This window comes from Phaenicophaeus curvirostris, chromosome Z, assembly GCF_032191515.1.
Source record: "Phaenicophaeus curvirostris isolate KB17595 chromosome Z, BPBGC_Pcur_1.0, whole genome shotgun sequence".
Taxonomy (NCBI): domain Eukaryota; kingdom Metazoa; phylum Chordata; class Aves; order Cuculiformes; family Cuculidae; genus Phaenicophaeus; species Phaenicophaeus curvirostris.
Genome location: NC_091431.1, coordinates 25,346,254 through 25,372,366, shown reverse-complemented (window position 1 = coordinate 25,372,366; position 26,113 = coordinate 25,346,254). Strand labels below are relative to the sequence as shown.

At 40.9% G+C, this 26,113-nt stretch overlaps 1 protein-coding gene across 1 annotated transcript; it reads left to right on the top strand.

Moving 5' to 3' along the window:
- The first annotated feature begins 294 nt into the window (after positions 1–294).
- GOLM1 (golgi membrane protein 1) lies at positions 295–24,431 on the top strand. The gene is made up of 9 exons (XM_069880284.1): positions 295–456; positions 2,854–3,033; positions 8,790–8,844; positions 10,046–10,148; positions 14,838–14,976; positions 19,709–19,838; positions 21,097–21,384; positions 23,395–23,508; positions 23,847–24,431. Exons 1-9 carry the CDS (start codon positions 328–330, stop codon positions 23,909–23,911), a joined length of 1,203 nt encoding a protein of 400 aa, XP_069736385.1. The 5' UTR covers positions 295–327; the 3' UTR covers positions 23,912–24,431.
- Positions 24,432–26,113: the final 1,682 nt, after the last annotated feature.

Here is a 26,113-nt window from a genome sequence, read left to right as displayed (position 1 = left end):
AGGATGGCTGGTTTGTTCCACTTATTGCAGATTTTCATTGTATTGTCAAGAATATACAAGATTTTCCCCTTGAGTCCACATGAAGCTCTATGTACGTGTGAAGTTAATAGTATGAGATGACCTCTCTTGTCCTTCAGACGGGAATACCTGGACAATGTGCTTTCCTTGCTGGGTGTAGGTCCTCTAGCTGAGAGCAGTTGAGTTGTCGCAGCAAAAGTTTCATTTTGTGTGTAAAATACCTGTCATGGAGGATGCAATATAACGTGTCTGTTTTAATTTGCAGGTTTCCACACTGTTGTGATTCTTTGGGTAATTTTTTTTCCTGAAATGGTAGGGCTGGGAAATAGCTGCCGAGGGATGAAGTCTCCACCTCTCCTTGTGGCTGCACTTGTGGCATGCATCATTGTTTTGGGCTTCAATTACTGGATTGCAAGTTCTCGCAGCGTGGATCTGCAGGTAATTTTCCTATAGTTCTACATGTTGTCTTGGACTCCTGTGGTTAATAAACATAGTCCAAAAGAAGGATGCTTCCCCTGCATGTGATGGGCCAGGAATTTAAACTTGTTATTGGAATTCTCACAAGTATTACAGTCGTTGCTAACAAGTAGCGGGAGGAATGCCTATTTGTAGGTGAAGGGGACCCAAAACTTGAAGGCTTGCATGTGTGATACTTGTTGCCTCTGCTTATATAAAGTGCTCAGCTATCTTGTGCTGTTTCAGTTTACCGGTATGGCAAATACCATCCTCTGTTTGTCTTCCTAACTGTTCATGGACACTGGTACTCCATTTTAAATCTGAATGGACATCTGTAATTTGCTTATCTTCTTAGATTCAGTTTCTTATGTGACTGGTAAGAATGTATGCTTACTTTCCCAGCAAATACAAGGAAGTCTAGCTTGTTGAGAAACAGTGTCTGTAAATCTGAATTTGTGTTTCTTAGAAGCCTTTCCTAAAGAGGGCACAAAACTCACATGGAATAATTCCCTTGTCTGGTCTTTTTTTTCTACTGGTAGCTGTATTTTCTGTGACTGTTGAGCTTGGGTTTTAATCCTACTGGAACACGTGTTCTGAAGTTGAGGAATACAAGAATAAAATTTCTGGTTTGTGACAATGTATGTAGGATAGTTATTTTTTCTTTTTCTTTCTTCCTCTTATTTTTTAACAAGCAAACCTAAACCCAACAACCTGGTGATTAAACATGCCTGATGAGAGTTCCTCCCATGCTTTTCCACTAAATTTGTATCCTCTCTGTAATTGAGCTGGATTTTAGTACTGAATTGACAGCTGTAGGAATTGAACTCCAATTTCATCTCAGAGTGGGCACTATTCAAACAGGACTTGTATTTCTCTGGCCGTACGGTTAAGGGTATGTCTTTAGCTTGCCCTGTGTGGAGGGTGTGATGCGCTGTCTTCTTGGACTATGCTTAGCTCTTGTTTTCCTTTTAGTCTGTGGCCTCAGGATGGTGGCTACCAGAAGGTAGTAACTGTATCAGTACTGCTGAAGCTTTGCAGCACGGCTGTGAGGCAGCTAATATCAACGGAAATAAGCTACCATACTAGCTTATTCTTGATCTTGATCTCAATAACCAAGAAATGTAGGGTCCTTTTTGCTGTTACTGATTTACCATATGATCTTATATAGTTCTCACAAGGTTAGCTTGAAAATGGTTTCACTTCTGCATGGTCATACATTCTGAAATGAAATAAAATCGTACCTCAAGATGTGGCTGGAGCTTCTGAAGCATTCATTTGTTGGCAAGATTTCACAGTTTTTATGACTGAAATGGAGGAAGTGATTTTTTTTGCACTTCCAGCTAAACTGTTTGTCTTCTTCCCTTCCAACCCCTGTGCCTTCTCTCTCAGTTCTCTCACTTTCGGTGGCAGAGAATCAGAGTACATGGGCAGTAAGATGCAGCATACTGTGTGTAAGAACTGATTCTTTTTCTCAAAGTCTTTGAAGATGCACATTTTTTATTATATCTGTTTTTTAATTCATGTGAATTCCCTAGGTCTTTCTAACTGATGTAAATTCTGTTGATATTCCATACCCAGCACTCCACACTCCCTTGCCGCCCCACCCCCATGTATCTTTGAACTCTTCCTTGCTCTCGAAGAGTGAAATTAACCCAAAATATATAGAAATGACATCCTGCAAAACTGTATCAGTACTTTAAAAAAGAAAAGCTTTATAGTTTTATAGCTTTATAGCATCAGGCTTTGTTCCTTACCCTATGTTTCTCTGTTTGTGCAGTATGTGATGATGTTGAGTTTTCCTCTCATTGTCACTGCTCTTCAACCAGTCAAGAACAACAATAATTTCTGCTTATAAATCAGTTATTCTTATATACGTCTTTGTGTAAGAGCCATATGTCAGTTGCTTATGTAAAAGCTGGGCAATGTCATCCTCCCTGTACTCTTTCCCAGATCTTCAAGGAAAATGTACTGGTTTGAGAGATGAGTTTTCCACCTGCAGAAGGAAGTATGGTGACATCAGAACTGTCTGAATTGAATTTAAAAATTATTTGACCTTGTAGTTCAGAAAGATTGTAGGCTGCAATATTTTTTATATGTTTTTCTGCATTTTTTTTTAAAGCTCAGGTGCTGAGGCAGCTTTGTATTTCTGGTATCTTAACTGAAATTTTAATAGTGTCTACAGATATGCTGTACCATTAATTTATTTAGAAAGGGGGTGGTATGTCTCTGTGTGTGGTGGGTGTTGCTGTCTGACACAACACTTTAATGACATTACCATTGTTAGTTCTGTAAAATGTGGTATTCCTTGAATGTATTGGAAAAGAGTCCAGTTAAGGGAGAAGCATTTTCATTTGCTTTGGCTAATTTGGCCTTCCTCAGGGTCGGATCATGGATCTGGAAGGCAAAGTCCGCAGGGCAGCAGCGGAGAGGGGTGCCGTGGAGCTCAAAAAGAATGAATTCCAAGGGGAGCTAGAGAAGCAGCGACAGCAAATTGACCAAATCCAGTCCTTGCACAGCTTTCAGATGGAAAATGCCAACAGAGTACATCAGGAAGAGAAGGTAAGGCACTTTCTAGCCACAGTTTTCTGCGAGGCTGTGGTTTACCAGGACACACTCTGCAACAGAATAAGGTTGCTCACATGTTCCCACTGATGGTCATGCAATTAGTGTTGGTAAGGCAAAATGTTTGTTTCATTGTATGATGTTTAGAAAATGAACATTGAACGTGCATTGTGGCATTCGCTGTATAATATATGAAATATTAGAATCTGCAGCAACACTTCTGAATACCACCTCTGTAAGTCATTGTTAACCAGCCTTGGGGTGGCCTCTGGCTTTTTTTCCTGTATGCTAATGTTTTAAAACTTAAGGTAAAGAAGAAGCTGTGCCAACAGTCATGTTTGTATTTCCAAATATATTTGTATATATTTGTAGGCATAAATGCTTGACTTTTATTTCTAAGTGCATTACAAATTTTGTGGCATCTTGGCCTTCTGCCTCCGAAATGTCAGGAGGTTAGATTAGCCTATCATAGAATCCTTTGGATGGGAAGACCTTTGAAATCATCAAGTCCAACTGTACCTGTCCACTACTAAACTGTATGTCTGGGCACCTCCTCTACCCATCTTTTGAATACCTCCAGGGATGGTGATTCAGTGAAGAAGTTTTTTGTAGTATCCAATCTAAACCTCCCGTGGCATAACTGGAGGCTGTTTCCTCTTGCCCTATCACTTTTTACTTGGGAGAAGAGACCAACACCCACCTCTCTGCAACCTCCTTCCAGGTAACTGTAGATAGTGATAGTGTCTCCCTTCAGCCTCTTCTCTGGGATAAACAGCCTCAGATTGCTCAGCTACCCCCTGTAACCCTCGTACTCCAGACCATTCCCCACCTCTGTTCTCCTTCTCTGGACATGCTCCAGCCCTTCAGTGTCTTTCTTGTACTGAAGGGCCCAAAACTGAACACGGTATTCAAGGTGCAGCCTCACCAGTGCTCAGTGCAGGGGAAGGATGACTTCCTTGATCCTGCTCGCCACACTCTTATCTCATACAAGCCAAGATGCCGCTGGCCTTTGTGGCCATGTGGGCACTTTCATGACAGTGCTTCTGATTGAACAGCACAGCCGGAGAGGTAGAAGTCCTTTGTGATGAAAATGAATGTACCTACTTAAATACCAGTGTGTACTGTGTGATTAGTGATGTGTAGTATCTTGCAAACTGTTTTGCTGTGCATTTTCCTCATGTTGCTGATACAACCGTGGATGTGGCTTATTAGCCAATAATATAATTTTTCTTGCTGTTGCCAGAAGTGTTTAGCTGAGAGTATTCATTCTGGGTTTATTGCTTCTCTTGCAGAGTCTCTTGACTGAAGTTTATAGATCAGCTTTCCAGGACTGTTATTTTTAGCTGAACAGACACAACTGATGGTGGTAATAGGTAATCTTCGGCTAAAGGGTTCTCTGTTAGGAGACAGCTCACTAGTCAAAACTTGTGGTGCATGAACTAACTCACCAGAATAATCTTTGAAGAGCTTAGAGGAAGAAAAGTTAATTAAAAGTGGAAGGTGGAATTGTTTCACTAATATGCACATCAGTGGCATATTTTTAATTTTTATTTTTAAAACTGCTTTTATTCAAAATCCTTGAAGTAATAAAAACCCAGTTCTTTTTACCTCTTCTGAGATTGTTGAGATTTTGATAATTTCTTCTCTTTGGGTTCAGTCTTTGTGTATGCTTTATAAAAAATGAGGTATAGTTTTGTCTATTTATTTTTTTAATGTATATATTTATTAAAAAGATACTAGAGGATAGACAGAGAGCACTTGAGTTATCAGTCTTGTCACTTTTGCCTCCTAACAGTGGGCTTTGCTATTGAGTGCTGTGGGAATTGTTTAAATTTACCATCTTCTGGGAAGGTACTTAGTTTACGTTTTGGTGAAACCCATCATTCTGTTTTGGCATCTTTTTGCATTTCAGTTCTGTCCTGCAAAGAATGAGGTAAAAAAAAAAAATCAGTCTTTTTTACAAAGAAAATACGTTTTATGCTTCCTTTTTGTAAGTAGTTTTCTTTTGGCCAGAATTATTAAAAGTCACTGGAAGTGCTGGTCACAGAGTTTACTGTGCAGGCCTTCTGGCTGGCTGGATGTTAAGAGCTGGTGACAGGAGCTCACCCAGGAGATTCAAGGAAGCTTGGTGGGTGAAATATTGCTTCAGTCAAGCGCAGTGTGCAGTCTTTGTGCTTCAAATTACTATAGTACCAGAAAAATGCATCTGGCACCACACAATCCACCTTTCTTGCAGTGGTGGTGTTTCTGAGTCTAGAGGACGTGTAGGAGTTGTCCATTAAATCTGGCCTCTGTGCCAGCCAAAGTGATGGGAAGTAACAGAACTGCTGTTGCATGTGGAGGTGAATGTGACAGTCTGGGAAAGAGTTAAAGCGGCTTCTGGAAAAGGAGATCTTGTTTCTGAAGTCTTGGGATTTCCTTCTGAAACAGTGCATTCACACCTGGCATTGCAAAAGGCTGTACGTGCATGACTTGTAGAGAAACTATGGAGATGTTTTAAGACTGTGTGATCACAGGGGTGAATTATAAAGCAAAAGTTACAAAGCAGCTTAGAAATAAACTGGGTTAGGTTCTGTACTATGACAAGGTCACCAGTGGAATTTAGGAGTGCTGGAAAGTCACACAGAGGAGGACGAGGAGGATAAAAGGATGTTTTCTAGTAGAGCTATCGCTGCTACTTAAAGGATAGAGGGCATAGAAGGTAGGAGGTAGTCAGAGGCAGAAATACCCTGTCGGCTTACCATTCACTGAGGCAATGTAATCCTGGGAAATTACTGTCATGATTGTTCCTTTAGGTCTGAGTATGTATAAAACATTTCTATCACCAGTCTGCTTGTAAAAAAACTGCTTGAATTCTTAAGCATTAATATAGATTTAGCAAATATCTTCTGGAAATCCATACAGAAATAGACTGAAGTGATCAAGAAAGCTTACATGAACTCTTAGTAACAACAGATAAAGAATCAGGAGTGCAAAAGGGCCATTTCTAATCTCTAAGCAATTTTCTAAAGAACAACATTCTACATGGTTGTTATTCAGGGCTTGTAGCTTCTGGGGTGTACGCAGCCATAATAGTATTTTTGAAAAGTGTTACAGGAGAACAATACATGTGATCTCTCTTATTTTCAACTTCTAGAATGTGCTTTTACATTTGTTATTTTCTTTGTATTTATGTAATTCTTCCCCAACCCACATATTCTTTTACTAAGGAGTGGGAACAAGCTTTGTACACTGTATGTGAAGCACGTCACTGTCCTGTTGCTCAGTGTCTTTTAACACTGGGCACAGCTGCTCTCGGATCCCCTCCCTCTGGAAAATTTCAATTCCTGGCACAGCCTTCTGAGACAAAATACCTATCAATATGCAGACAGTCAGCTCTGCTCAAAAGGAATGACAGTGGGTGGAGGGAAGAGAGAAGAATGCCTGCCATGAGAAGGAAAAGGTGCCTGTGCGTGTTTTGTTCTTGTTTTTTTAAACCAAACAATATTGCATCTTACAGTTTTGAAAAGGCTTTAAGGAAAAGCAAGCACTGCTTGGTGCCTCTCTCTACTTGCCATAGCACAATGTAACCAAATTAGCAATAGAAATCACTCTGCTTACTCATAACTGGTACAGCAGAGGTCTAGAAGAGTGTTTCTGTTTAAAATACTTTTATGTGATTGTCATGGTTTAACCTCAGCTGGCAACTGAACACCACACAGCTGCTCACTCTCTCTTCCATAGCGGGATAAGGGAGAGAATTGGAAGAGTAAAAGTGAGAGAACTTGTAGGCTGAGATAAAGACAGTTTAATAGGTGACGGTAAAGCTGGGCACACAAGCTGAGCAAAACAAGGAATTCATTCACTGTTTCCTATTGGCTAGCAAGTTTTCAGCAGTGTCTGGGAAAGCAGGCCTCCATCACATGTAACAGTTACAAATGGCATCACTCAAAAGCCCTTGGGTTTTGGTTCTGAAACCAGTGTTTAGTCTTACAAAGTTCTTTGCCATTTTATTTCTTTTTCCAGCTGCAATATCTTATTATGCTTTTATATACTCTGTTTACAGTGCCAGTTCTTACTTACACCAGTTCAGTGTGCTTGGGTTAGCTTGATTTATGGTAGTATCATATGCAGAAGAGGTCATTGTAGTAATGGTTCCAAGCATTATGATTGTGGAGGCTGCTGTGTAAGGCATTAATCGAGTCAAATGTATGTACGTAATTCAGAGGATCACAGTTATTATTGTCATAAGCAGTTATTACTGTCATAATGTACAAAACATTTAACATTTTTCTGTTTTACTGTCAAATAAGTGGTCTTGGTATTTGGGATTTTCACTTTAAGGAAAAAAAAAAGAAATCATAATACAGCAAATTGTGAGAAAATGAAAATTCCGTGTGATACTGATTTTTCTAGTCCATTCACTGTGATAATGATAGAATCATACAATGTTTTTTTGTTACAAGGGACCTTAAAGGTCATCTAGTTCCAACCCCCACTGCCATGGGCAGGGACACCTCCCACTAGACCAGGCTGCACAAGGCCCCATCCAACCTGGCCTTGAACACCTCCAGGGATGGGGCAGCCACAGCTTCCCTGAGCAGCCTGTTCCAGTGCCTCACCACTCTCAGAGTGAAGAATTTTTTCCTAATGTCTAATCTAAATCATCTTCCCCCTCCCCTTTGAATTTGTAACCATTCCCTCCTAGTCCTTTCTCTACATGCCTTTGTAAAAAGTCCTTCCCCAGCTTTCTGGTAGCCCCTTCATGTACTGGAATGACGATGATGATGATGATAATGATGTCTCCCTGGAGCCTTCTCTTCTCCAGGCTGAAAAAGCCCAACTGTCTCAGCTGGTCCTCATATGGGAGGTGCTCCAGCCCTCTGATCATCTTTGTAGCCTTCCTCTTCCAACAGCTCCACATCCTTCTTGTGTTGGGGGTTCCAGAACTGGACACAGTACTCCAGATGAGGTCTCGCAAGAGAGGAATAGAGGGGCAAAATCCCCTCCCACGACCTGCTGGCCACGCTTCTTTTGATGCAGCCCAGGACACGGTTGGCCTTTTGAGCTGCAAGCACACGTTGCCAGCTCATGTCGAGCTTCTCATCAATTGGCACCCCAAAGTACTTCTCCATAGGGCTGCTCTTAATCATATCATTCCCCATCTGGTATCGAAACTGTGGATTGCCCTGACCCAGAGTACTTGGCCTTGTATGAGGTTCTCACAGGCCCACTTCTCCAGCTTGTCCAGGTCCCTCTGGATGACATCCTGTCATTCTGTCATCACAATTGCACTACTCAGTCATCTGCAAACCTGATGAGGCTGCATTTGATCTTGCTGTCTATATCATCAATTAAAATATTGAACAGCACTGGTCCCAGTATGGACCCATGATAGCAAGCTGTGCTAAGCTGTATTCTTCCTTCATGAGATAAATACAGTAAATCTAAATGTGACTACAATAATGAGATTAAATGAGAGTAAAGCAGCAAGCCATTTTAGTAGTGGACTCTAAATTCCTTCTCCTTTTATTTAAGTGCAGTGATATCTCTCCGCACCCCCCATTTACTGGGAAATCAAGGTTAAAATTAATATTTATTGTTCATAAATGTTTATCTCTAGAGCAGCTTAAAATTTTTGGTTTTGGCTGTGGCCCAACACTTTGCAAAGAGAAGATCATGTTACAAGCACTTAGCTTGGTGTCATTTTTAATACTAATGGTAACACAGGTCCTTTGCAATTTAAACATTGTTTTCTGCTTTGCTCCTTCCAGGCAGTGCTGATGAGTAATATCACAGGAAATGAACGACTGATCCAGAGTCTACGAGGTATGTTGTAATACCTCTTTGCATCTCTCTCGTGTTTTTTAAAGCCCCCTGTTGCATTTTTCTGGTGTCTTCTGAGAATGCTGCCCTTCTTCAGGTCAAGAGGGTGGTGCAGGATCTGCAGTGACTTAGTCCTGCACCTGCATAGTTCCAGTTCAGCGAGGTGTCAGACTAATGTCCCTCAGTGGTAGAAGGATTTGTCCGTGTAGTACTTGATGTAGAACTACTGACTACCTTTAGCAGCATATTCTTGCATTCCTTCCTGAAGTGTTTGGGTCATGCATTTTAGTACCAAGGGAATCCACAAACTCCTATATTAAATAAGAAAATTTGGTCTAATTCTTTGCTATTGATGTTGATGCTTCAAAATTGTTAACAATTTATTCCTCAGGAAGTATGGGGAACGGATCCTAAGTTCAATAAACAGTTAGATATATTGTGGTGTCTCCTGGTGCCCTCACACAGAGCTTTCTATCAGGAAGAAAACTCTAAATCATAGATGCTTCTTTTTAAGGACAATAACTGTTAATTATGTATTATTCAGATAAACATTGTAAAGTTGTCTTTAGATTGCCGATAGACATGAATGCCACTTCATCCTGTATTCTGATTATTATTTCATAGAATCATAGAATAACCAGGTTGGAAGAGACCCACTGGATCATTGAGTCCAACCATTCCTATCAAACACTAAACCATGCCCCTTAGCACTTCGTCCACCTGTGCCTTAAACACCTCCAGGGAAGGTGACTCAACCACCTCCCTGGGCAGCCTGTTCCAGTGCCCAATGACCCTTTCTGTGAAAAATTTTTTCCTAATGTCCAGCCTAAATCTCCCCTGGCAGAGCTTGAGGCCATTCCCTCTTGTCCTGTCCCCTGTCACTTGGGAGAAGAGGACAGCACCCTCATGGGCTGAAACTTAGCAGAGCAAGGGTTTTCAAACAAGTTCAAGTATTCCTTGTGAAGAAAAGGACATAAAAAAATCTGGTTTTGTTAATGTATTAGGCTTACCAAATCCTGTGCAGCTTTGATGAATAAATTGAACACTTACCTATGCATTTCTATACAAAAATATAGTAAGCATGACAGATGGATGGAGTTAGTGTGCTTACTATCAATCTGGGTTTTGGTACTTCTGTTGTAGTATGTGTAGGTGTGCACATGTGCGTCTATTTTAAAGTGTATTTTTATCCTGTTTTGATCAGAGCACTTAAAAGAGTTACAGACAGAATATGGAAAGCTACAACTGGATGTTTACTGGTTTCAGAAGAACCAGACTAACCTTCAGAAGAAGTTTTCATATGACCTGTAAGTACATTCTTTTTAAAAGGTGGCTTCAAGAGTTGTAGGTGACTTAATTATAACACAGAGAATTCTTGTGATAGCTATGGCACTGTTAGTAAGCGTATAGTTTTGAAGGGAAAGTAACACCCAAGACATCTTCTAAAATTCCTTACAGCTCATCTTGACTAAGAACATAGGCCTTGCAACATTTGGCACATCAATATCCACAGACTTCTACACTTGTTCACGTCCTTTCTATCGCAGGAGGAGAAAGGTAGCGATATTCTCATTCAAGAGCTGGGGTGAAAATTGAAACATAAAGAGACTGAACTCTGAAGAAATTTAAGAACGAAGATATCATAGAATCATAAAATGTTTTGGGTTGGAATGGTACTTAAAGGATCATCTAGTATGAATCCCCCTCTGCAGGTACACCTTCCACTGGGTCATGTTGCTCAAAGCCTCATCCAACCCTGGCCTTGAACACCTCCAGGGATGGGGTATCCATGACTTCTCTGGACAGCCTATTTTAGTGCCTCACAACCCTCACAGTAAAAAGTCAGCAGGAGTTTTGTGAGCTTACTGGTATTATGTGCAAAAGAACTGCATGTTCCTTGGCATGATGACCCAGGAAAGAGTTAAAAAGGTGTTTAGTAAGAAATGGGACAGATTGTGCTGATCAAGTGCAGGGCAAGGCCATACAATCCTACCACCCAGCAACGTGTATACATGCAACTAATTTTGTTTATTCCTTTATGTATCTGGTTTCGCATGCTTGTTCCTACCAGAGATCCATCCATTTCCCTGCCTTTGTTCCCATAATAAGGCTTGGCCATCCCAACATGTTCTGTCCCTGCGTCCCACAATGTTTCCCCTCAACCTAGACAGGAAGCACCTCAATCCTGTTGACTCATCTTGGTGGGTTGCATGCCTGGGCATGAGGGCTGAGGCTGTCCTGAGGCAGCTCTGGGCTGTGGGGTGGTATGAACTGGGTGTCCATCTTCTGAGTCTATAATTTAGGCTCCCCACTGCCCTTGTGCCTCTCTACTCCTTTGGTTCATGGAAGTTGGCCTTGGATGGGCTCGATGGCTCCTGTGATGGGCCTGGGAGCAGCTGGAGAGGGTATTACTTGGGCTCCTTTGTGTATGCACAGATTAGCTCTTTATCACAGAAATGAACTGTTTACTCTTGTGAGAAAGAAAACACACAATAGCTAGTAAATTAAAAATTATGTGGATCTGTTGCAGTTGTTATCTGAATTTTATTTTCATGTGCAGTTTGGGATGAAAGAGCATTTATGAGAGGTTGCTCTAGCTCCAACTTCAAGTTGTCAGTATACTGCACCTTTCCCAAGCTTGCAGACTGAGGTGTAGGCAATTCTAATGTCCCCTTATTTCCTAGAAATTAGAGAATGTGTGCATAAATCAAGCCTATGTTGTTTTATTGTCTCTTGTGTTCACCAGCTTATGAAGTGCTGCTTGTGTTCATAGAGTCATAAAGTCATAGAACGGTTTGTGTTGGAAGGGACCTTAAAGATCATCCAGTCCCAACCCCCCTGCCATGGGCAGGGACACCTCCCCATAGACCAGGCTGCCCAAGGCCCCATCCAACCTGGCCTTGAACACCTCCAGGGATGGGGCAGCCGCAGCTTCCCTGGGCAACCTGTGCCAGTGCCTCACCACTCTCATCGTGAAGAAATTCCTCCATATGTCCAGTCTAGATCTGCCCCTCTCTAGTGTATACCCATTGCCCTAGTCCTGTCACTACCTGCCTTAGTGAACATTCCCTCCCTAGCTTTCTTGTACACCCTTCATGTACTGGAAGGTTGCTGTAAGATCTTCTCTGAGCCTTTTTTCTCCAGGCTGAACAAGCCCAACTCTCTCAGCCTGTCCTTTTATGGAAGGTGCTCCAGCCCTCTGATCATCCTTGTAACCCTCCTCTGGATCTGTTACAACAGCTCCATATCCTTCTTAAGGTAGGGATTCCAGAACTGGACACAGTACTCCAGATGAGATCTCACAAGACCGGAGTAGATTGGTAGAATCCCCTCCCTTGACCAGCTAGCCACACCATGCTTCTTTTGATGCAGCCCAGGACATGGTTGGCCTTCTCGGCTGCGAGCGCACATTGCCAGCTCATGTCAAGCACCATCAATCAGCACCCCAAGTGCTTCTCCACAGGGCTGCTCTCAATCACATAATCCTCCATCCTGTATTGAAACCAGGGATGACGTTTTGATGACTCTTCCATGAATTAGCATTAGGAAAATCAAACTTTAGAATAATGCCTAGTCAAGAAGTGGTAATAATTGATTTTTGAGTTCATACAGTTATAAAGGTAGTAATTTGCCAGTTCACAGATTATCTGCTTACCACTCCACTTCCTTTCTGGATGTGAACTACAGAACAGAATTTTTTATTTTAAAAAGAGGGCAGTGAAAAAGCATGAAAGCGCAATCAAACTGAGTGAGCTGCTGTCATAGAGGGCATATGCCCTAATTCCTCTAGATTAGCTAGTAGCTTGTTTGCAGCTTGAGAAACTGGAACGTGCCTATCTGAACCAGGTGCTGTTACACCAGAGGGTATTAACACTCTGCTAGAGCCAGGCTCAGAAATGCATCCCCCTTCTGTTTTAGTGAGAGGGAGGTAAAAGTTTTAGTTTGTTGACCATGTTGTTGTCCACAGGATGCTGGAACAGGTTTTACATGCGCAAAGATGTGTTTGCAGGTTCTGTAGCTGATGGTGTACCTTGGCTCAAAAGTTACTTTAAAATGGAAAAGTCCCAAAGGAGAGAGAGAGAAAGAAAAAAAAAGCCCCGTTAAAAAGCCCCAACAAACTCCTTTGCCACTGGGGCCATCAGGGAAAAGCAGCAGTGTGATCCCCCAGCCAGGCCTTTTCCTTGGGCGACCTTTCCTGTGCAGTGGGTGCTGACAGCAATGATGATTTTTCACCACATTTTCCTACAGCAGGATGCGCTTGTCCTCAGGATCCACTCAAACCCACAACTCCGTGTTCTGTTCATGGTGGGATCAAAGTGTACTTAGGGTTGTATGATGTGTGGTTTCTAAGCCTTCTTGCATGTGAGTTACAGATTGACTTATCTGCCTTGTTCTTACTCTAATGCAACCCAAAATTTATGAAACAGGTTATGAAGATTCTAGACAGGTTTCTGTCTAGAAAGCTGCCTGGAGGAGAGGGATCTGGGTATGTTGGTTGACAGCCGACTGAACATGAGCCAGCAGTGTGCCCAGGTGGCCAAGAAGGCCAATGGCATCTTGGCTTGTATCAGAAACGGCGTGACCAGCAGGTCCAGGGAGGTTATCCTCCCTCTGTACTCGGCACTGGTGAGACCGCTCCTCGAATCCTGTGTTCAGTTCTGGGCCCCTCACCACAAGAAGGATGTTGAGGCTCTGGAGCGAGTCCAGAGAAGAGCAACAAAGCTGGTGAAAGGGCTGGAGAACAGGCCTTATGAGGAGCGGCTGAGGGAGCTGGGGTTGTTTAGCCTGGAGAAGAGGAGGCTGAGGGATGACCTCATTGCTCTCTACAACTACCTGAAAGGACGTTGTAGAGAGGAGGGTGCTGGCCTCTTCTCCCAAGTGACAGGGGACAGGACAAGAGGGAATGGCCTCAAGCTCCGCCAGGGGAGGTTTAGGCTAGACGTTAGGAAAAAATTCTTTACAGAAAGGGTCATTGGGCACTGGAACAGGCTGCCCAGGGAGGTGGTTGAGTCACCTTCCCTGGAGGTGTTTAAGGCACGGGTGGACGAGGTGCTGAGGGATATGGTTTAGTGTTTGATAGGAACGGTTGGACTCGATGATCCGGTGGGTCTCTTCCAACCTGGTTATTCTGTGATTCTGTGAAGTGAATTGGGGGAAAGGGTGATCTTGCCCTGGTGGTAGTCACTTCCCATGAGAAATCCAGCTTGACAACAGTGCTGGGGTTTGCACAGGATCCTCAGCAGAGCCACAGCGGGGAAATGCTGCCCTGTCATCTTCAGGAAGAACACTGCTGCAGCAGCCTAGCTTAGCTACAGGCTGTCGAGCTGTGAGCAAAAGGCAGGCTACAGAACAGCAGGTAGAAGAACCCTGGTGTCATAGGTGTTCTGATATGGCACAAATGGCACAGTGTAACTGTTAAAAGTATATGAAAGATACACAACACTTGCATCTTTAGGAAATAATTCCTTTTGGAACTTAAAACAGCTACTGATGAACTCCATTTCTGTAACATATTTTTTTACGTCTTGCAGCATTGCACTTTGATGAAATACTGTGAAAGAGTTCAGCTTGCTAGCAGTAGCTTACACCTGTTTTTTATTTCAACCAGTGTCTTGTTTCCTCTTCCTGTCTAAAATCTAAATATGCCTTTCTGTTACAATACTGGAAATGTTTCAGGGATCAAAATTGATTTTGATTTAACTGCAATTGACTAGCTATCGAAAGACAAGATTTATGTAGCTTGTTGAGCTGGTCTAGCAGAAGCAATTTAATTTCTTCGAGTAGAACCTGGACCACCTGTGCCACAAGTTTGTCCTTAGGACATAGGTTAACATTTCATTTTTTCCTACTGACTTCTCGAATACAAGCACAGAAAATAGAATGAAGAAAATAGCAAAATTGGGGGGAAAAAAAAGAATAAAATATTTAACAGAAGAACATTTTAGAACTGCATGGATGAAAGTCAACAACTACTCACTTGTTCATGTTTTCTTCAGGTCACAATGCATCAACCAGATGAAAGAAGTAAAAGAACAATGTGAAGAAAGGATAGATGAGCTTACAAAAAAGGCTAGTGATATAACACAAGTCAAAGAAAACAAAGACCTCTCAGAAGCTTCAAAAAAAACCAGCCAGGTAAAGTTTGAGTAATTTCTTTAAAATCATTTTCATTGTAGTTCTTAAGAGGTTTTCCACCTTTCTGGTATCTCGCGCCAACACTAGCCCATCTCGTTAAGGTTTGCACTGCTTTCCTTCAGATTTATTGAATGTTTCTGATCTATGGGGAAATTGAGTGATTCCAAGAATGGAGCAAGGCAGAGGTCCTGCAGGAGACTCCAAATCACTGTGTTTTTTGAGATGGGCAGAATTCCAGAGGCAAAGCTGGGAGTAGTGTGTAGCCCACTAAAGAGTAGTTGAGCTTGGGTTCACAACTCCTTTTAACTCTAAGAGCATATTCTGTTTGTGTGTTGTCTATACTTGAGAGTAGCAGCAAGTCTTGAGTACGGTATTGTAGTCTCAGTGTCTCTGAGATCCATCAGCTATGAATTTTCACAGAAATCCTTATTTCAGCCTTTTACAGTGGGAATGCGGGGAAGATCAAGTGTTGTAGTTGTTAGCTTTTGGACATTCTGAGTCAAAAGAACCACAAGAGGCATTACTGTATGTGACATGAGAATCATAGAATTGCCAGGTTGGAAGAGACCCACCGGATCATCTAGTCCAACGCACTTAGGGTCGGGCAGGCTTGCTGCATCAGGTTGTCTGCATGCCAGCTGACTCTTTCTTCTGGGGTAGAGAAGATGGGAGGAAATCCTGAGAAATGGAAATTTCAGATCCTCCTATTGCCTTGGCGTGTGAATTATTGATGCTTCTTCAGTGAAGCAGGATTTAGCCAGGGATAGGACTTGATCCTTTAAACTTGATACAGATGGCCCTGGAAACGGGCACTAAAGCTCCTGGGCAAGAAGACAACTAATTTATTTCTCTATGTACTGAAGCAGCCCCTTCTTCAGGCCTATGAGCAGCAGTCACAGAAGTTACATTTTTTTCACATATGGTTGCAGTGGGGTCTTTGCCCAAGACCCCAGTGGCCAGCACTCATTGGGAAGGCGGTGGGGTTTGGTGGCATGTGCTGTTTTTCCTTTGGCTAGGAAAGGGCTAGTAGAAGAAACAATTTGATGACTTTGGAAGTGGAAAGCCTAAAGGAGTAAGGGTTCAAGCAAGGTTTTGTAAACAGTTGGAAAGTGGTGAGAGAAACTGGCTGAAACATTTGCCTGGGGACTGCTAGGTGTTCAGGTAGTGGTTCCTTTCTGTGTCCAGTCCTTTATGTTAAATGGCAGGAAAGGGAACTGCAGAAATTTGTGACCTGGGAACCTACTTTGTATGACAGCTGCAAGATGAATGAAGCATTAGAGGCTGGAAATAGTAGCCAGCTATTCCTCAAAAAAAAAAAAAAAAAAAGCTAGAGCTCTTATTTGTCAATAATTTTTAGCAACAATCTATAAGAAGTAAATAGAACCTAGTAATAGTAACTATATAGTAACAATTTGGAGATGATACATGTTTGTCAAACAAATCTATCTTTTTTAATGTGGAGGTATAACATATTAACTCTTTGGAAAGTTAAAGTGCAGAAGACCATACTGGAGAGGTGATCAGCTTGGTTTCCAGCGTGCCTTTGCCCTAGACTTTCATTACACTTCCTTGTACCAGGTGCTCTTTTCTTGTTGTTCTGTGGTTTGGTGCTTTGGTTTTTTTTTTACCATTTCCAGTTTAGAAGGGAAATCATCCCAGAAGGAGCCTAAGCAGTTTGGCTGAAGCCGCTCTGTAGGACCAATTCTCAGTCTCTGGAAGCAATCTTTACTCAAAGCAGACAGCAAATGATGCAGGGCAGGTTATTTGTTCTCTTTTTAATCTATAGACGGTATGGTCCCAGGTGAGATAACTACAAATATAGCTACAGCCTAAATAAGTTCTGTTTGTGTTCCCTGGTATCTGTGACAGTGTTTTTCTATGTCAAGCTGTAACCTTCTCAGTAGTTTGTTTGCCCAAGGATTGCAACTTTTTTCTTGTACAAAAGCAGAGATATTTATCATTAGTACAAGGTGAGGAAATCTATTTACATTTTTAGCCAATGTTCTTAGCTGGAATAATTCGCATTTGCAAGATGTACATGCTTATGTAATGGGAAGGTCAGAGTTAAAATAAAACAAAGAAACAAAATGTAGTGTTGGTTGGTTAATAAATATACAGCTTTTCTCACAGCTCTGTATTTTAAGGAATTATGTATGTTTTGTTTGAGGAATGTACAGCATGTTCCAATTATTATCTTTTTATCCAACCACTTAAACTAAAAAATTTTTCAGCATACACTCTTCTAATTTATTTGACACCATCATTAAAAATTACTGAGCTAGAAAGTTAAGATAAGCTAAGGGCTTTTGCATGTTCTCATACTCTGACCATGACAGAGTAGGATTCAGAACTGCACTTAAACAGTTAGTTTATTACTCATAATGTTACAATTCTAAGTCAAGGGTATAAGCATAATTCTAGACCAATATTAATATCCTATGTGGGTTTGTGGGGGAGTATGCAACCTGTCTGGAGTTTAGTGACAAAGTCTTTGTAGGTGTTCCCATGAGGTTACTGCAGCTGAAGATCTTGCAGACGATCTGGTACCATAAGGATTGGATCTGTGTTGTTATTTTGATGTCATTGGGGGTCTCAGACCATCTGAGAGGGAGCTCCAACCATGGTTTACTCCACTTGCTCTCTTAAGGTCCATTCACAAGTGGTCTGGAGTGATGACATCTGGGGTGGCGGTCAGCCCAGCTCTTCTTCTTCACCTCTTGTCGGTGGTGCAGCTGATAAGGGACACAATGCATTGTTTTGGCCTGGCCTGGCTGGTGCAGCCTTTACTGACATGTAGGGATCTGAAAACTCCAGGGTTATACACCAAGCCATTTCCAACACACAAATCCCACGGTTTCTTTAAGTCGTCTAAGTATAATACATACTGGATTCAATTCATAAACCTGATTAATACTTATGCTTTCAGGATCACTTTGGGTTCCTTTTTCTTTGGGTGTGGTGTCAGGTCAGCATAGCTCTGCTATATGTGCCTGCTCGCTCTGATATTTGGGGGGTGACCATGGGCCAGTCTGGTCATCCTGATCGGCAACAAGTGGCAGAGACATCTTCATCTGGGTTATTCTTCCCCACTTACCCTCACCGCACACCTGGGCTTGGTTATGATTGTCAGCATGGAGTGATCACCAGACCTTGGTCTTGCTCTTCTCCACCCTACAGGTCAGGAAGGCAGCAGCCATCTTCAGCAGCTCAAGCGGGAGTAATGTGTCACATGTTTAATTAAGAGATAATTTCTTGCTACTAAGTAGTTTTGCTGAAGAATTCATGCCCAGCATGAAGTGAAAAATGGTCTTATGTTCAGTTTCTGATGATTTCTACTGTAGAGTCTGACCTCAAGAGGCAAGTTATACAATATAAGCATTTTTAAATACAGCATTTTTGTTTTAATGACTGAAGGAAAACTGAGCTCTTCTGAATATCCTCACTCTAATAACAGAATGTTCTGTGGAGATACTTGCTTCTCAAGCTTTCTGAAGAGTTAATACTACTTTTTTTTTGGTGTTGGACTTCATGGCGTCGAGTCAATGAAGTCTTTAGTTATGCTTTAATTTTGACTCAGCTTAAATATTTTCAAAACAGCCAAGTAATCATATACTACAAAACGCTGACAACTTCGGCTTCTTGGTTATTTAACCATCTCTTTCTGCATTTTTCCAAGTCACTGCATGAATGCTTGACAACCTAGTTTTTTATTGACCTACTTAGAACAATGGGTAGCTGCAGTCTTATCAACAATCATAACAGAAAACTTTTGACTGTATGATTTTCTATACCGTGACGTTTCCTATTCATTTGTATAGTACTGGAGACAAAAAGGTTTATGTTTCTAAATATCTGCATGCTTGTTCTTTCTCTGTGTCTCTGATTATTTTAAACAAAACAAAACCCCATCCAAAAATCGCTTTAGAACAGTTTCATTAGTCTGGTTTTTTGCACCAAAGCTAGTATAGTGCAGCATGGGCTCCAGGCACATTTCGTGTTCAGTCTTTATGTGAACTGCAATGATATAGCTCTCTGCCAATTAAATGCTAATATTAATTGTACATAAATGTACTAAATGGGATGATCTTCAAGGTGGTGTACATCCTAGCCATTAATCTTTAAGCAGGTCAGATACTGAGAGCACTGTAGTAGTAGTATTTAATATATTCTTAATTAAGCTTCATCACATTAAATAGATACTGTTTTCTAGTTGATTTTATGTTTTTCTTTCCTAATCCTGCATTCAGCATAGTTTTAGACTGGTTCTGTACAGGCTCACCTAATTGAAGTTTTATGATGCCCAAACTCAGTTTACATGTCCATGTAGATAACTAACAGTAGTTAATGCCATGTGTTTGTTTGTTCTGCTGACCTCGGCTAAGTAGGAGAGCAACAGTGGAGGAATGCTTGGTGTTACAGTTCAGTGACCCTCAGAGAAATAACAGTGTTTCTTCTGAAACACTAACCAAGAGTAGTAACCTCAGGGCTGGCTGCAGTTAGAATAAAGAAGGTGCCCTAAATTCTTGTTGAGTTTTGCTGTTACATAGAAACATCACTGCATATTCAAGATTGCATGGTACTTAATCAGCAATAAATATTTCAGTCCAAATATTTCAAAGTGTGTTAGGATTTTTTCCCCCCCTACTAAGTTCTTATCTAACTTCCACTTCCCTGTCTAAATCCAAGAGTAGTTATATAGACCAATGCTTGTCTGTGTACAACCACTTTATAGGTTAATATTCAGCTGCCAGCCTTGAAGCAGACCGAGCTCATGCACACTGACTTGGAACAGCAAAAACACAATGAAGATGTACCTAAAGCAGTACCTACAGTAAAAAAGATTGACCTGCTGCAGGCTAAAGGTGAGCTTGAAGTCACTGTCTTACTAGGAACTGTTTAAGAAGTATGTAATGGAATTGAGCTTTTGAAAAACATTCTTGTGCACAAGATTAAGATGTAAACAGTGACACCAGTAGACTGAACTGTAACCAGTTTTCCAGCTATGGAGATTTGTAACATCCATGGAAGCATTTTTATTGCTAGCATTTCTATTGGTTCAGCTTTGTTGTAACTGACAGGCTGCACATGAAGAAAAATGCAAGTATTGACAATTCTAGAGTCCTGTTCCTTATTTAATGTGGAGCAAATATCCTGGTTTTGGAAGCAATGATTTTCAAGCACATTTAAAATTTGCTTTTTTTAATAATTTTGACACATCTAGCCTACTAAGCCACCCTACAGAATACCTGAAAGTTAGGCTTTAAACAAACACACGTCTGTGCTTCCCATGTGCTGCCACTGGGCAAAATGTGAGTAAGGGAAATGATATGAAGGACATTAGATTAGTTGTCCTAATGGTTGCTTTTGGCACTAAACTCACAAACTATCAATGTGAATGGCTGTATCCTAGTGTGTTGGTTTGGCATAGCACTGTGTGTGATAGCAGTTCAGTTTCCTATTTAAGTATTCTTACATGCTCTTTTAAATTGCAGTTTTGGGAGTATGCAACTCAGTGAGCTGTCAACTGAAGACAATATCTATATATAGTTTATTCAGGCAAACGTCATTGTGGTCTTTTTTTTAATTAAAAACACAGGTAGACAGGAAAAAAGATATGGTGTCTACTAAAAGTAATAGCCCTCCTGCACTTCCTCGTCAGTTAAAAATAAGAAAAGCCTTGATTTACTTGCACATCTTCCCATGTGAGTGTGTTGTGGTTTGGGCTACTTTTGAACACTGTCGGCTTTACTGATAGTGAAATGTAATACAGAAACCTGATGCCTCTATAGCACACTTCAATTTTTATTTAAACTGCTGTTTCACCTACCCAATTTATTAACTGCACAGATCAAAATTTTAAGTAGGTAGAAATGTGACTCTGTTGACAGCAAACAGAGCCACAATAGGCTCTACAAGTCTTATTGTTTACCTGTTCCCAGCAGGAAAAACATGAGTTGGTTTTGGCTTTCTCTTTGGAACTGATGTGGTTGAAGATGTTCTTTCAGAGGAAAAACAAGAATTTAATAAGAAAGATAAACCTTTAATAAATACAGCTGTTTATCATGTGCCACCAGTGAAAGGCATTAGCTTTTTTTTTTATTATTTATTTATTGTATACAGAAAGAATAAATGCCCTACCTGACAACAGAAAACAGGAGCCTACCGCAGAAGAGGAGAAGCTTTCTAGTGAACTGAAAAAACCACAGGATTCACTCAAGGCTGCTGCAGGTCCTAAGGAGATGCTGCCTGAATCGGAGAAGGAGCTGGATCCATCTGAAGATGGAAAAGACGTAGCGGCACAAGATGTGCTACAGCCGGCAGCAGAGCAGGCTGCCAGTGAGGAAATTGAGAGGGAGCAGCTCCTAAATTTTGATGCTAAGCAGGATGACTTGACCCCTGGAAAGGCTGGTTGGTAGCACGTCGCATGTTGTTGACAACAGTAAAGATTAAAGTGTGGAATGGGCCATGGTTTCTGCAACAGTGACCACTGGCCAGATTTAGTAGAAGGTTTCCTTAAAGGTTATTGTGACATCTAAAAGGTTCCCAGCAGTTTTCTACAGTCAGTGGATAAAGATGGACTCTTCTGCTTGTGCAACATGCAGCTGCCAAGCTCGGTTCTTCTGTATCACTAGAGCAGCCTTTTGGTCTTTCTTCCCATTGGCTGTTCAAGGTATTTGGGGAAATTGGCCCCAAAACTTTGTGATATTAAGGGGAAAAAGGATGAGATGTTAATCATCCAAAGCTTTGATGAGTGGAGAGATACCACGTATCAACACTTTGCAGTTAAGTCTTTTTATAGTGTCAGTGTATAAATGCTAGCTATCCCCATCTCAAAATAAGCTAGTGTGAACAAAGCTTGACTTAACACTTCAGGGATCTAAAGTTTATTTTTGTGAGTCTGCAAAACTGCAGATCAGGTGTTGCAAAGGTGCCAGTTTGTGGCATCTACCACATGTGACCCTGAACCATGTGTGGCCACAGCACTGAGCAGCAGATTGTTGATGTCATACCTACACCTGACCAGAATCCAAACACCCCTCTGTCTTGAGGAACCCAGGCAAAGTTATCAAGAGGAAGTCTTATGCCAGTCATAGCATGGAACTGATGCCCACAAGAAGTCCTGTTTGTGCTTCTCCAGTAAATGCCTTCATAGAGTCACGAGTAATGATGTTAGCAGTGTTGATAACTTGGCAACAATTTCATCGGCATTGCTAAAGGAATATTTTTCCAACTGCTCCAAAAAGATGCTGGCTAGAGCAGGGTGTCCCCAAAGAGATGTGAATATGCAAGTTACCTAAACAACTTACACTTTAACAGTAATAAATAGCAGAAAGATTAGGTAAAAAAAAGCCTTCATCCATCAATACCGCAAGAAAAAGCATTGCTATGTAGCTTGTGAAAGGTCAGAGTTTCTGCGAGCTAGAAAGAGTAGAATGTTCTTAAGGCTTGATTGTTCCAACAAGAATGCCATACCTTACTGCGTAGGTTCCTTGCAGCCAAAGGAACCTAAGGCAGTAGATTTTATTCACATTCTCTGAGCATCCTCTCTCTTTCCATAAAAGCTTTTTTAAAAAGTTTGAGACATTTAGATCTACAACTGTAAAAATCCATTTGATGTGGTGGTCTGACCATGGACAACATAAGGCTAAAAATTGTTAAGCCTGTTTCTAAGCCATTTACTAATTACAGGGCTTGGCTTGAGAACATTCAGAACCACACACTTTGGTCTCTCTTCGCTGGAGTATGCTTACACGTCTATGCTGTTACAATTTTTCCTGACTCATTAACTGAAAAGTAAGAATGGTAGTCTGGCAATCAGAAATACTGTTTCCATTTACTTCTGAAAGAAGTAGAAATCTTCAGAGAGTCAAAAAAAGTTGCTTGAGATGAAGTAATGACTGGGTGAAGAAAATTTCTTACAGAAAAGCACTTTTGTGTCAAGTTAGCACTTCATAAAATACTATTTTTTAATGCTATAGTCACAGCTTTCTGCTTAGTTAACAAACTAAAACCAGGAGGGGGAGAAGCTGAGGTACACTTTAGAATGGTGGTAATAAATTTAAAACCACCACCACAGTGCACTTCTCAGCACTGGATTCAGATTTTACTCTTACTTAGATTGTCCTTTAATGTATTCCAAAATTGTTTAATGCTTTTCTTTTCTGTCCAGATGAGTGCTGACTGAATTTATTACACTCTCTAAATCCCAGAAGATTAATTTATCTAGTTCTTTAGACAAGATTAATAGCAAAAGCTGCTCTAAAATTTAACTGTTCAAAAGGAAAAATAATATGAAAAGCTACTCTGAACAGCAGTTAATTCTGCAGCTAAGTAAATTATGTGGACAACTGTTACAGTAACTGTTTCTTGTGCAGTTGGCCTTATGATAATGCATAAAACTAATTAACATTTTTCCAGACAAACAGGAACAGGAAGCACTGAACCAGGACAAGAATACTGATTACAATTTAGATGAGAATGAAGCTGAATCGGAAACAGACAAGCAAGCAGCACTTGCGGGGATTGAAAATGGTAAAAAACAACAAATAAATTTTAACCCAAGTATCACATGCTGAAAAGTTTAAGATATCATTTTGTATTCTAAGTTGTAACAGAGGCAGCTGATTTATTTCTATTTGTTCTTTGACCTTTCTCTCAAGTTGCCAGTGTGATCTACGTTCCATGTAGTATGACTGAAGCTACTGTTAAAGATATGGTGGGGACGATAGCTGTAGCTTTACTGTACCATACAATACTTAACAATCCTTTCAGAATTTCTGCTGCTGTGTTCTAGACTGTTTTCTAGATGAAGAACTATCAGTTCTGTGTCTTAAAGAGATTTCTGTACATTTTTCTTTTTTCCTCACTAGTTCAAAACCCTGAAGACGTGAAGAACGACTTACCTGAGCAAGGCGAAGAACGACAGAGGTTGTAAGCAAAGGAGGTTCAAGATGCAAGTTAGTCTCTTCATATAAATGCAGCCAGGATGAAAGCAAAGTGATCTGAGAACGTTTTGATTATCTTCTCAGAGCTTCAACAAGGACCCAAATGAAGTAGTATTTTCTTGTGGAGTTTTAGTACTGTTTCAATGGTGAAAAAAATAATTTTACATCTCTGGAAGCTCCTTTTGAAGCAGCCTGACCTCTGCAATGACTCTCCCCTTCCTACAGATTATAAAACTGAAATCAGATGGCAGTAAGTGTAGTAGCCTTAAAGTCAGCTAACTTGTACAGTCGTACTATGTAACAATACATAGGTGTGGATTGATGGTAGATGAGGAGTCTTCTGCCAGGGTGGATCTCTCCCCCGAGCAATGCAGTAGAGAAGTCTCCAACCTGGTTTTAAGAGGAGCTAACTTACTTTGACAAAACACAGGAAAGATGAAAAATGGCCCATGCTGCAATCTACTCTTCGCGTATTCTGGCACCATTTACTGCAGTATGACTGTAGTCCTCATGTATGTGTGTGCAGTGTGATATATTTTCCTGGGCCTATTAAGTGAAATCACTATCTGTAACCAGGCCGAAACACAGTCCTGGTTGGTCTTAGCTTTTAGGTTAAAAACGGGGATTCTGACAATAGTGTCTTCTCATTAAGAGATGAGCAGAAATATTTTTCTGAAAGCTTTACTCACAAGATCAGTACCACAATATGGTTCAGTTGCCACTAACCTGCAGGAGTTTAGAGTAAAAAATTCAGACTCCAGAACTTTCCATGACAGCAGCTATCTGAAATGGTGTGCTATGACTCCCCTGCACTCCACCCAGCCACCACCTACTGCAAAAAAAGCAGACAGACAGATGCTTCCCTTGTCTAACAGCCGTCATCTCAGCTGTCCCAAGTGACTAATCTCTGCCAGACTTGTGAGGAATGTAAACCAGACTCTGCATTCATCAGACAACTCGCCTGCAGGTAAAGCTGCAGCTGTGAAATGCTATGTGATGCACAATGTATGTTGGTAATGTACTGTAGGTCTTCGTATTTTCTGTAACTTGTCAAATGTAATCTATAAACTACTTCACTTGCAGTAGCCTAGCACTACACTCTACTATCGCTAAGGCACCCTTAGCTGCAGTCCAGCCTCCACTGTGTGTAGCCAGCTGTTCTCAAGACTGACACCAGTGCTTGGAACATCTCTGAATATGCACCAACCTCGGTCAAGACAGCATGGGAGCAGACACACAGGACTAACTTTCCTACCAGTGGTTCTGTTTAAGAACATACAAATTTGTCTTGACTTTTTCTTCATGCTTTTCATTTTGTAACTGTTTCTGAGGTGTGTCATGCCTCAGTATACTTGTTTACAACTCCTGTACCTTAAGATGCTGAAATATGCAAATGAAGCTGGATTAAAAAAGGAATAGTTGTCATAGAGTAAAAGGCAGAGCTCAAGTCATACGGTGCCTATTAAGCCTGAATAAGTACACAGTTCACTGATAGAATTCAAATTACAGGTGGCAAGCCTAACAAAACACGAGCCTCTATTACTGCATTCTTGGTTACTCTGTTTTCTTCACCATTTAAGTTGGAGATAACTGGTCTGGGTACTACAGTCAATATAGCAGGGAAATGCTTTAAGCAGGAGAGAAAAGGAGGTATAAGCATCTCTTCTAGCTGACAAGTATTGGGAAACCTGGATAATGGCATATTTTAGCATCATAATGTTTACACATATTTTGAGTAAAAGGGGCATTTTCTTAGGACTTAATCTGTAAACAATTATAGTTGAGATGAAGTTAATCAGGAATTTATTAGTGATTAACAAAGAACATATATTCTAACAGTATAAAAAGTACAGTAGTTGAATGCATGGCTTTAACTTGAAACTGGTAAAATCCCAACACCAACAAACAAAATCCTTAAGGTAATTAATACACTGGCAGAGAATTATTTTAAAACAAATTATTTTGGCTGTATTTCTGTACACTAGCCAAACCTAATTAGGCTTCCCATTAGCCAGCTAGATATTGTCCTTCCCATAAACAAGACACCTTCATACAAGCACACTTGTTACAGTTCTGACAGCAGGGGCTCTGAAAAGCTGCGTAAAAAGCAATGTTCAAAAGTATAAAGGAATACAGTCTTATTCTCAATGGCTTCAAGCGCTACAGGAAGGTAGCAGAGAGCAGTAGATTTC